General features: G+C 39.7%; 1 protein-coding gene across 1 annotated transcript; it reads left to right on the top strand.

Moving 5' to 3' along the window:
- The first annotated feature begins 1,756 nt into the window (after window positions 1-1,756).
- ppp1r14aa (protein phosphatase 1, regulatory (inhibitor) subunit 14Aa) lies at window positions 1,757-11,097 on the top strand. The gene is made up of 4 exons (XM_076888911.1): window positions 1,757-2,242; window positions 4,967-5,047; window positions 5,479-5,511; window positions 9,897-11,097. The coding sequence occupies exons 1-4, from the start codon at window positions 1,883-1,885 to the stop codon at window positions 10,077-10,079; spliced, it is 657 nt and encodes a 218-aa protein (XP_076745026.1). The 5' UTR covers window positions 1,757-1,882; the 3' UTR covers window positions 10,080-11,097.
- Window positions 11,098-12,916: the final 1,819 nt, after the last annotated feature.

Genomic DNA, 12,916 nt, shown 5'->3' with positions numbered 1-12,916 from the left:
ACACTTCTGGATTTTTATGTTAAAGTGAGACGGAAAGTACTAACTACAACAGCTGCAGGACAGAATTTATGTATAAACGCTGCGACATAGTTAAAAGACAATATGCAGGACGGTGTTTTTACAGCTATCTAAAAAGTGTGAGGAAACTGTATCACATGTTTGTTTATTAATTAATATTATAGATTTCCTCCATGGTTTTTCTTGATAAAAGCTCTGCATGTTACTGGTGTAAATACATCTGGAATGAGAAAATAACTAAAATCAGAGACAGCTTTAAGCCTTCAGGACCCTCTCACGTGGAATCAGCTCGCAGTTTAGATTAAGGAGACAGAAACCTTCTCTAAAACTTGGTTTGATAAAGCTTACAGTTAGCCCCTTACTGTAGCTATGATGACAGACTCATGATGCACTGAATGCCTCCCCTTAACCCCCTATTTCTCTCCCAATGCATTCATATATGCCACTAATGGGAATTATTAATTTGCCAATTTCCTAAATTGTGGGGGAAAATATCTGCTCCTCCCTTTTAAAAGGGCGTTCTTGCTCCTAATAGCTGTCATGTGTTTGCTCATAGGGGGTGATCGCTGGAGTTCTTACTCTAATGTTGAAGGGTCTTTACCAAACAGTATAAACTGCCTTGAGACAACTGCAAAATAAAACAAAAAATACATTAATTTCTATCTTCTAATCAGACATTCGGCTGTGCTGAAATACAGCAAACAGCTTCATTCAACTGCTGCAGTAATCCATATTAGAAATGCTCAGCTGAGTAAAGAGAAATTATAGTTCATCCAGTCTTCAAGAATGTTTAAAGTGTCAGTTGCACCTACAATAATAACCACCAAACGCTGTGATGAAACTTCTCCAGATCTCCAACAATTCCCTTTGATACTAAACAAAAGTGGATTGGAGTCACTAGCCTGAGAAATCAACAGTTAACAGCAGCTCAGATCAGAGCTCAGCTCAGTGCTTTGCAGCCATGTCTCAGAATCAGGTGTTTATCAGGCTTTCAAAGAAAATAAACCACTGATGAGGTTCACCAACAAGATGAGAACAAAGAATCATGGACATTTGGCCAGAAGATATTTGAACTTGGTCTGATAAATCTAAATATGAGATGCTTGATTCCAGCTGCCATGTCATTGTGGCAGAGAGAGGCTGACAGATGGTATGTTCCCTAAGGGTTGAAGGGGGGGTGCATTCCCTCTTTTATGGCTTCTAGACCAAGAATATTGAGTGGTGAATAAGATCCAATCACCACTACAACCACCCAACCTTAACCCATTTGTCAAGCTGTGAAAGGTAATGGAAAATGAGTATAGTTGTAAGAAAGAAAGTTTTACTATGTGTTATTGGGAAGATTCCTAAACAAAGTACACTCTTGGTGCTTCCACAGAATTTAAAGGGTAAGTAGCAGCTCAGTGCTTCTCAATCAAATCTTCTTCTTCTTCTTCTCATGGCTCATCCCATTAGGAGTCACTCCAGCACTTTTTCCTATGCTCTTTTTATGTAAGTGTACTTTCCAAGCACATAGTGTTAGATAGTAAACACTTACTAACATTCTATTTAAATGCACACCGATGGATGCATCCGCGTAACGCAGCGTAAAAAGATTAGTTGTTGAAGAGAAAGGACCCACTCCTTTCAGAGGTCTCGCTAAGTGCCTGAGGTGGTGGTAGGTGTGCATGCCATGTGCCCCCCGTGAACGCTTACACACGTTGCGCCTGTGACATCATGAGCTTAAGTGACGCAATCGGTTAACCAGGCACAGCTGAGTAATTAGAAAGTGAAAATATCTCTTCTTTTATTTTCATGTATTTATTTATTCTTTTCTTGTTTTTATTAAAGGTTTTACAGTCGGAATGGTTCAGTGACTTGCTCTATGTTCCAGAGAAGCCAAAGATTCAATTCAATTCAGTTTTTATCAAATCACAAAAACATCTCAAGAGGAACAAGGGAAAAAAAAAGGTGGGAGCTGTGTCGCCTCCCAGCTCCTCTCCCGTCCGTGCGCGTCAAAAAGGCGAGAAACCAGCCCGACCAGTCCACAGCAGAGATGGCAGCAGAGATGGCAGCCGAGTGGACAGACGCAGCGCTCGAAGAAAACGCCGGCGAAGAGTGCAGTCGTAGCATCCCGAAGAGACATGCCCGGGTTACGGTGAAGTACAACAGGAAGGAGCTGCAGCGACGCCTCGACGTAGAGAAGTGGATCGACGAGAGCCTGGATAGACTGTACGCGGGGCAGGTGGGTGTCTCTGAGAGAAGTGAACTGATTTAGGATACTGCACAGTACTGTCTGCGTGTCCAACACGTTTAAAAGCTTTCGAGTTGAGAAGAAGTTGAAATGCGAAATGGAAAATATTATATTTAAACAAGAATGTTGCGTGAAGACACTTTCCTGAGACTCATCTTCAGGTCTCTGTTGATTTATGAGGTGTTTAGGGAATGAGGGGTGGGGCACTATGTTGTCCTTACAAGGCCAAACATTAGATGTGAAATCTGCTGCTGTTCCTGTCTCACAAATCTGTATTTGTCTTGGAGCTTTCTGCCTTACATGGGCAGTGTGGAACTGGGAGAAAAGGAAGAGGGGGTAGGAGGGAGAATGCTGGTTTTATGTCCCAGGAGGGGGTAAACACTACATCTGGGAAGCAGCTGACAAGATGTTAGAATCCCTCAACAGGAGTTTCAGGGAAAGTTTCTTGTTTTTGGACTTAAGAGTTATAATGAAAGTCTGGTTTGATTTTTAAAATGGCAGAATTCAGATGGTTACAATGATAAGTCATCTCTCCAAATAAAAAGGAGCGAACATACCAATTTTCTCATCATCCCCATACCCAGAAGATTCTGAGTGAGACAAATGCTTTTTTTTTTGTAAAATGGTCCTTTACAGTGAACCGACCTTACTCAACCAAGTATGATTATGCAACATAAGGTCATGTCACACTCAAGAACAGCATTTCATTGTTTTCAAAAATAAAACAAGCCTAAAAACAGGAGTTGCTGTTATAGTGCATAGAGTTGCAGTCCTATAAGTGCCAGGGGCCTGATCACAAAGGCAGTGCAGTGCACTGGTGTGCATGGGTGGGTGGACTGGCCCTTCACTCAGCTTGTACAATGGCTGTTTGTTCAAACAGAACACGTCACTCTTACTGTAGCCTATTACATGAACACTGTTAACATTCGGTCCCCACAGCCTAAACAATGCAATTAATGTTTGCAGGCTGAATGTAAATATTCCAGCTACTATTAAAGCTTAAAGTACTATTTGGACATGGAGGTTAAATGTTTCAGGAAGTCTTTTTAACTTAGTGACTGTTAAAATGGACATTTGCACATGGCTGAATCTCTTTTCTCAGCATAAAGGTAGCCTACCTTTAGAACTTGGGTATTCAGAAAGTCCCTGTAAGTATGCATACTGTGTATGTGCTGACTAACAGACATCTGGTAAGAATATTACTGTAAAGTTGTGCAAAAGTTGTTTTGTGTGATCAGTTTATCCTGGGATGAAACTTTTTTTTTATTTTAAGCTCAGTCTTGAGGGTGTGAGGACTCTCTGAATGGTGTGGTGTGTATGAAGATGTTTTAGACCATCATATTAGAAAATGTTCATCCAAATGGTGAAAGTCCCCATCCAATGGTGACTTTCTGTTAGATTTAATTTTAATTTATCAGCTGTTTGTGTTCCAAAAATTATCATTCCCAGGGAGTGAATCCTCTCCTAATCTCAGCCTATTCCTTTTTATGGTTTTTATTAGCCAGTTGAAGTGGAAGAGTTGAGACAGGCTCTAGGTGGTAGGGAAGAGTTACCAGATAACTGGGAAAGTACAGCTGACGTGTTGAAGTATTTGCTGTATCGTCTGGACAAATGAAAGAAGACCAGGAGACTCAGCAGTGGAATGAGCAAGTACACAAAAATATTCAAAGGAGGAAGCTGGCACAGAAAAATTGAGATCGGTACATAGATGAAGAAAGTGGATTGGGGTAGGCTAGACATACAGCAAAGACAGACAAAGTAAAAGAAAAGGCTTATAGTGAGCTTATGCTAGCTTGGACACTGAAGGAGAGAAGGACTTGCACTAGCTTGGCAGAGGGCTTGAACTGGAAAGGATGTGCAGCAGGTCAGGGTGATCAAGGATAGACATGAAAATGTACTAATTAATAAAGAGTGCTGAGAAAATGAAATAACTACTTTAAAGAACTTACGAATGAAGAAAGTAGTAATAGTAACTACAGACAGATAAAGCTGGTGGTTGGTTTGCAGTAGTGATTGCCAGTTTGACAGATGTGTTTTGTTCACATGATCATAGTTACTTTGGATCCACTGACAACTGAAAGGACAAAGTCTTAAGTTATGAGTTAGTACCTGCTCCAAAAGGCACCGACAACACAAACACAGTAAAGATCCAGTGTAATGACTTAAAGTAGTAGATAAGGTCTAATCTGAGGCAGATTTAAACCAGCTCCAGCTGCCTATTTCTGGCCACCTGGCAATCAAAGCGGCCACCCCCCAAACTTTTGTATCCAAGTGAATTTCATTCAAAATAATTATGAAGGGGGAAACTATCCACAGAGGCTGAAACAGTTCTTTGTACCAAGCTGTAAACATGCTTTTTAGTGCTATAAAGCTGGGCATATTAATATGTGATTCTATGGGGAATGACTAACTCTTGAACCCAGCTTCAGTTGCTATCTAGACAAACAGCAGTCTTTGAAACCTCCGCATTGGCCTAGTTTTTCAACGCCATAGGTTGCCCCTTAAACAAAGAAACAGATGAACAAAGCATTTAAAGCTGAGTGCATGCCAACTGCAGGAAAACGGACGATACTTGATTTTTCAACTGATAACAAAATCAGTATTGTAGCATGCATCTGTCACATTCTTGTGACGTGTGTATGCCTTCTACGATGACTCGCTGAAGCGTTCCACATGTGTGTTTTCATTACTTCCATGTCCATGTGTTGCCCTCAGGAGAGTGACATGCCAGAGGAGGTTAACATTGACGATTTGCTCGACCTTCCGAATGAAGAGGAGCGTGTCAAAAAGTTGCAGGTAATATGACCTGTTGCATTTATCGCTATCTTTTCAATTTTGGCATGAGATAAATGGACATTTTGTTTTTTATTTCTGACCAAATAAATAAAGTAAAAAACACAAGGTGCATTAATGAGGTTGGTATACAAGTCCAAAATTGAGCAGGTAGACGTAGACACTCTTCAAGACAAACCCCCTTATGTAACAACGAACAAAGAAATTTACAAATTAAATTGTATACAGGTTGCTACGTTCTCATTAGGTATAGATATGTCCACATAACAATAATAATGGAAAATAGTAGTTAGAAATCAGCAAAACTGAGTCAAAACGATAAGTTTGATAAGTCAAATCATCTTCATACAAACTTTTTTTTTTTTTTTTTTTTTTTTTATACAGTTGTGTGAACTTAAGGTTTGTTTTAACACTGTCCTTTTTTTAAAAAACAGGAACTTCTTCAAAAGTGCAGAAGCAGCACAGAGGTAAGTTAAAACTGCAAGTTGCATTTACAAGCACTGATGCAAACATGCACGTGAGCTAAACTAAAGCTACAGTCCGTCTTTCTCCCTGTGGTCCTTCCACATTCCTCAGCAACAGCTCTTTTTTTTTTTTTTTTTTTTTTTTTTTTCCAGTTCAGTGATTGAAACAATGAGGCTCTCTGGAACAAACAGAGTCAGTGTAGGAGCTGCATTTTCATTTTTTTTGTTTATTTTTTATTTTTTTAACTCAGACTTAATTTATTAGACTTTTTGGATATGGATTAGATTAAACTGATTCACTTTTATCCAAGCACTGAAACATTTTTTTCTTCCCTTCTATATCCTCTCCTCACCATGGACTATATGCCCTAAAAAGTAAAGTTTTCAGTACGACTTCAATAAACACTTTCCTAATGAGTTGATGATCTCAGTTGTTAGCATTTAGTCACTGATGATCTCATTTAAAGAAAAATAGATGTTGAAGCAGAGTATTGTTTTGGCAGTGGATGCCTTTGTGCCTGACAAGATCGACAAAGATTAACATGGGGGCAGCCGAAATGCTGTTGAGGCTTCAAAATGTTAGTCCATAACTCGGTTAATGGTTTCACGGTTGCTGCATCCATCTTTTCTGTACAGTCTGCACTACTAACAGTGGAAGGGACAAAAACCACACTCCTGTTTGTGCAGAAATCGATTGCAAAGTTTATCTTAAATAAACGTGAGCAGTCCAAGTCTAAAGTTTCCATGCTGGACAGCTGTGGATGGATGTGACGTTTGCATCGGTGATGACTGAAGCAAGCACACATACAATATTCAACAGTCAGTGCACGTATGACTAGGTGAATATTGTTTTAAAATAGGTTCAATTAATGAAGGTAATGAATGAATGTAAAACACCTGCAACAGCTACAGCTGATACTAACACAGAGATTTAGTACTTCTGATGAATGTTTATGAATGTTCATAGTAAACAAATGTGGACAGGGAGTATTTCTACATGGCAGGGGCATCTGGTTTTTTCACCTGCACGTAGACTGTTACATAACACAATATATCTGGGTATTGCATGTCTCAACAAACTATAGGGCTCAAGTAGCTAAAGCAGCGAAAAGCTTAACCAAGTGTAATGCTAAACATAAAATTAAAGGCATCACGATCACATGCTACCAACAACTCACAAATCACAACAACAGTGTCCTCAAGGTGCTTTATATTGTAAGGTAAAGACCCAACAATAATACAGGAGAACCTCAACAATGTGATAACCCCCTATGACCAAGTGCTTTGGCAACCGTGAAAAGAAAAATATCCAGTTTAACAGGAAGAAACCGCAGACACACTCAGTCATAGGGAGGGACGGCCATCTGCTTCGACCGCTTGGAGGAGACTCTAGAAACTAGAGTATTGGGGTGATAATATTACTGGCCTGATTATTTAAGACCTTGTATGTGAAGAGCAGGATTTTGAATTCAATTCTGGATTTAACAGGAAGCCAATGAAGGGAACCCAATATAGGAGTAATATGTTCTCTCTTTCTAGGGCCTGTCAGGACTCTTGCTGCAGCATTTTGGATTAACTGAAGGCTTTTCAGTGAGTTTTTAGGACTTCCTGATAATGACTTCCAGCCTGAAGTAATAAATGAATGAACTAGGCTTTCTATCATCACTCGGCAACAGGATATTTCAGATTTTAGAGATATTATGCAAATGGAGGAAAGCAGTCCTACATGTTTGTTTAATATGTGCATTGAAGGACATATCCTGTTAAAAACCACTCGGGTTCCTCACAGCGTTACTGGAGGCCAAAGTAATGCCATCCAGGGTAAGAATCTGGTTAGATACCATATTTCTAAGATTTTCAGGGCCGAGTACAATAACCTCAGTTTTATCTGAATTAAGAAGCAGAAAGTTAGCGGCCATCCAGGTCTTTATGTCTTTAAGACATTCCTGCAGTTTAACTCATTGGTGTGTGTTATCTGGCTTCATGGACAGATAGAGCTGGGTGTCATCTGCATAGCAGTGAAAATGTGCACTATGTCTTCTAATGATGCTGCCTAAGGGAAGCATGTATAATGTAAACAGAATTGGTCCTAGCACTGAACCCTGTGGAACTCCATAATTAACCTCAGTGTGTGAAGAGGACTCTCCATTTACATGCACAAACTGGAGTCTATTAGATAGATATGATACAAACCACTGCAGTGCAGTACCTGTAATACCTACAGCATGTTCTAATCGCTCTAATAGGATATTATGGTCGACAGTATCGAACGCTGCACTGAGGTCTAGCAGGACAAGCACAGAGATGAGTCCACTGTCAGAGGCCATAAGAAGATCATTTGTAACCTTCACTAAAGCTGTTTCTGTGCTGTGATGAGCTCTGAAACCTGACTGAAACTCTTCAAATAAACCTCTGCAGATGATCTGTTAGCTGTTTGACAACTACTCTTTCAAGGATTTTTGATATGAAAGGAAGGTTGGAGATTGGCATGTAATTAGTGAAGACTGCTGGTAACAGTTTAACAACTACCAGGTTGAAGGCCTGTGGTACATAGCTGGTTATTAGAGATTGAAACATTAATTAATGGCAGCACTTCTTTATGCAGGTTTGTAGAAACGGGGTCTAAAAGACACGTTGATGGCTTGGAGAAAATTATTACTGAAGTTGACTTCCTCAGGCTTTACTCAACAGAGCTTTGAGTTTTTGTCAGCCTGGCTACGGTGCTGAAAAGAAACCTGGTATTGTTCTTACTTTCATCAGTCAGTGATGAATAATAAGTAGCTCTAGCTTTACAGAGGACTTAAAAAAATATAGCAACAATTTATTTTTCAAGGTTAAATGATGATCTTCTAAATTACTGAGGCACCATTTCCTCTCCAGCTTACAAGTTGTCTGCTTTAAGGTTCGCATTTAAGAATTATACTGGTGAGTCAAGTACCTCTGGTTTGAGGCTTTCTTTTTTTTTAGATGAGCTACAGTATCCAGAGTCGTGTGCAGTGAAGAAATAAGATTATTAACAACATAATCGACTTCTATGTTGGTAGTTCCTGTAGCTGCTCTGTATTGTGTTGGTGTATAGCAGGGGTGGGGGAACTCCAGGCCTCAAGTGTCGGTGTCCTGCAGGTTTTAGATATCGCCCTGGGCCAACACACCTGAATCTAATGACATAGTCATTAGCAGGCCTCTGGAGAACTTCAAGACATGTTGAGGAGGTCATGTAGCCATTTAAATCAGCTGTTTTCGATCAAGGACACATCTAAAACCTGCAGGACACTGGGCCTTGAGGCCTGGAGTTCCCCTACCCCTGGCGTATGACATTGAAGAATATAACAGTAGCTGTAGCACTTTCAGAAAGATATCTGCTGTGATGACATGTATTCCCCATTTTTTTTTTCTTTTTTTTTTTTTTAAGAAAAAGATGATGACTCTGTGTTTAAACCTCTATACACATGGACTAGACCTTACTTTGACCATTTAAACTTTTATCTAACTCCAGATTAAGTAGTTACTCATGAGGACATTTACACCACATCACAACATGGAGGGGGGAGGGGGGGGGGACCTCCCTCGTCGCAGCCTTGAGGTCATTCTCCCGGGACTCTGGTGCTCTTCGAGACATTCTTCCATCTATGGACATATGAACACTGAATACTCTTAAACAAGAATGTGTGGAAAAATGATTAAACGCTACATTTGGTTCTGCTTCGTGCCTCACAACAATTAATTGTTATCAAATAAGAAGCTGTTTGTTTTTGTTTTTTTTGATTGTCTGATAAGGGCTGCAGGGTTGTAATAGTAGATTCAGATGCTTCCAGATGGTTCCACATATAAAGTATGTTGCAACCGACACAACTATGGTCTCCTACAAATAAAATCTATAAAAAAACAAACCTTAAATATCTGATTAAAAAAGTTCCCATCTTTAATGTATTACCAATCTCGCGTATCTAATCAGGGCTACAACTGGCAAAGGCATAACTGAGTTCCTGAAGAGGTTGCAGTTGTTACACAGTACATACGTGTAATTATATTGAGCTCATTGTAACTTCATTTTACTTTCTAGTTATATTAAATTCTACTATTGTCCAGTGTTGCTTCAGTCAGTGAGCCATAAGGAGGTGCTATTACTGTCATCTTTTATTTTAAACAAAAAAAGACCAAAGTAAACTGCAGTAAGCCTGAGTGCTGTGGGTAGGATTAACCCCATTGTCAATCGATTTGATTCAAATTCCATTTTTGTTTAGTTTTTTGTTTGTTTTGTGGGCAGAGTCATGGAATACTTTTTAAATACTAGATCTTGTGTATTATAGACAGAAATGATTAGATTTAGGTTGTGCTGTTAAGTGTGAAAGATCTCTTAACGGACTGGGTTTCTGTTTCACCCTCAGACCTTCATCAAGGAGCTGGTGGTCAAGCTACAAGGAGTTCACAGGAAGGATGAGCTGCAGAGTGAAGGCATCGAGCATCCTGTCATCTGTCATGGCCACTATCGCCATGAGCCTTATCACTTCAACAACCCACAGCACCACCACCACTTTCACCACAACCAAGAGCAAAATCAGACCCTCTGATGGCCCAATAAACATGTGCGCGCACACACACACACACACACACACACACACACAGATACTATTGTGAAATGAAGTCAGTCGTCCTGGATTACAGAAGGCAAAGTCGGTGAAGCATTGGATACATTGTTGAAAACAACAACAAAATTATTAAATATAGATTTCTCTTGAAGTCCCTCTGTATCTCACTCAATTTTAAAACCCAATACAGTATTCATAAAGGAAAATATAGATTAGCTTCTTGGCTCACTCTGAAGCCCACATTGACCCAGCGGCACCACCGAAGCTCACTTGCTCACAGCTCTGGTTTCAGCTCGCAGCCAACAAACGTTGGTTCAAAAAGGAGATGTACATGTTGAGAGAGAGAGTGACTTTCAGACAGAAGAAGCTTTGCTTTGCCCCCTATTTTTGGTCTTTATGTCTAGCCAGTTCTATATGTCCCTTAACGTCGTACTATACCTTAAAACACAAACAAACATGTAGGTTTACTTGACTGGAAAAACAAAACAAAACACCGCTTAACTTGTACTCTTTGTCACTTTCCTTACGTAAATATAGTTGGTGTCAGAAACTGTTGTGGTAACGGATGAATGTATATGAAGGAAAACAGGACTGACAGCAGATTTTGAAGTGACATCCAAGGGTGGCTTCTAGGTCAACAAATTCACTGTGTGAACAGAACTGTGTCACAGAGCACATGAACATGGGTTTAGAAATAACACCGCTCAATCACATGCACATACGTGTGACTTATTTAACAGCTGGTAAATTCCAGTGGTTATTTATTGTCATGATTACAGAAAAAGGATAAGGATCTAACATACTGGTATGATGTAACACTGGAAATAATCCTGTTGCATTGCTTATCCACTGTAGCTTTTTAATATTTCATTGTTATTCATATTGTGTTTGAGTTTTGGTGTTGCTACGTTGTGAGTTATGTCGATATATTCACTAAATTGTAGTTGTGCAAAATAACCGAAGTCTCCTGAAGAAATGTCTAATAAAATAATTTTGTTCAGTTATAATGTTTGTTTTCAGGAGGAGGTTGCACTAATCCGCTGAGATGTGTAGTCTAATATACAGCTGGATGTGGGACACATAAGTTCAATGGTGAATTATGAACTTTAAAAAAAAACAGCTTGTGTCAAAGGCCACAACATTCCTCAACCAGGACTACTAAAGCTCACCAGCTGCTTGGGGAAGTATAATTTGCAGTTTGTGCTGCAGTCCCTACTGAAGGGCAGTATTTCAAAAGTAGAGGAACTATGTGGGTGAGGCTTGCAGTAAATAACATTTTGACAGGAGGCAGAAAAACATAGACCACTGTGGAAACACAGGCAGTCATTAACTTGAAGAAACCCTTGGACTAATACTTCTGGAAGTAAACTTAATTTCAGGGAGAGTAAGGGTGGCCACTTACTCCTTTTCCCAGTGTTTATACTGTTTATCTGGACGTAGGATTTCCAGTGGGAGGAACGTTTCATCCAAGTGACTTCTTCAGGCTCAGAAGAAAGACATGCCATTTTAAAAAGAGTCCAGTGAGCTCATAGATCATTTCTATGAGAGCTTGGGGAATTGACAAAAAGCCCTGATCAGAAGAACCGAGGCCCCTGCTGGTGACATGGCTGCAAAAGTTTGCTTGTGTAGGTGGGTGGGTTATCCAGAGCCCTAAAAATGAACACCAGACCTTGGAATTGAATCTAAACGGGGAGCCAGTGCAGTGAGATCAGCATAGGTTTGACATGAGGATGTCTGGAGGCTCTGGTATGGAGTCTTGTAGCAGTATTCGATACAAATTCTAGCTAGGTGAAGCGAGATGACTTACCGATCTCCATCTCCGCAAATAAAAGATCTCTTTAAGCAATGTAAGATAATTCAGCTGTAGGATGTGTTTATTTGTACTCATAGAGGCACTGCAAATATGTTACGATGTTAATGTATACACTAACGTGTGACATTTACCTGGTGCCCCAGCAGGGGTCTTTTGTGTGGCGAACATCCTGGCTCATCCTGACCTTTGTGGGAACGTATTCATCACAGCAAGAATTCGGCCTCAAACTGAGAGCCTGCTGGCTCTGTTTGTATATTTAACACATTTTAGGAAACACACATTTAAACTGTATTGACCTTTTGACCTTTTAATGGTTTCAAAGACTCCAGCTGACTGGACTCATTTTACTATTATAAATGCACATTCTATGACTCTAAACATACCCACTAAAACTACAATCTGGTGAAGCTGTTAACAACTTTTAGACATCTGAAAGTTGTGAATGATTAATGAATGCTAGCGACTGGGCTCATCTTTAACAAGCTGTTGTGTTTGTAATCAAATCAAAAGGAATCTTGATAATTGAAGTTCAACATATCCACCACTACATCTTTATGAGCTTTTTGGAACACAACATATTCATATCATATTAGCCATGCGTCCTTGGAAATAGCACATTATAAAAACATATCTGAAACGTGACATTGACGACACAGTCGTTTTCATGTCACTTATGATACACTGTGTGTATCTTTTCAGTGGCTGACAAAGCTGTTACTTTTATCTTATTTGCTCTAAAATTTAGATGTTTTAGAGCAAAACCTCTTTAGGTTTGAAGTTTTATGAGTGCATTTAATCAAATTTGTATTTATATTTGACCTAGGTTACATTAAATTGTACTTTGTGTTTGCAGCATAGTTGATTTCAGCTACCAGCCTAGCCTATTGTAAAGAAAACAAGTCAATGCTGGACAGCATCCCTGACTGTATGATACGGTGGCCCTGAGAGGCCAAACGGACTGCAACACCAGCAATAAGAAAAACGCTGCGAAAGCACACAAAACACA

This window comes from Maylandia zebra, linkage group LG10, assembly GCF_041146795.1.
Source record: "Maylandia zebra isolate NMK-2024a linkage group LG10, Mzebra_GT3a, whole genome shotgun sequence".
In the NCBI taxonomy this organism is placed as follows: domain Eukaryota; kingdom Metazoa; phylum Chordata; class Actinopteri; order Cichliformes; family Cichlidae; genus Maylandia; species Maylandia zebra.
This window is presented reverse-complemented; position numbering and strand designations above follow the sequence as displayed.

Bases quoted from the DNA above. Each gene is read 5' to 3' on its own strand.
- ppp1r14aa (XM_076888911.1), top strand. From the start codon at position 1,883: ATGTTCCAGAGAAGCCAAAGATTCAATTCAATTCAGTTTTTATCAAAT. The intron at 2,243-4,966 runs GTGGGTGTCTCT...TGTTGCCCTCAG, and splicing joins ATAGACTGTACGCGGGGCAG to GAGAGTGACATGCCAGAGGA. The intron at 5,048-5,478 runs GTAATATGACCT...TTTAAAAAACAG, and splicing joins AGCGTGTCAAAAAGTTGCAG to GAACTTCTTCAAAAGTGCAG.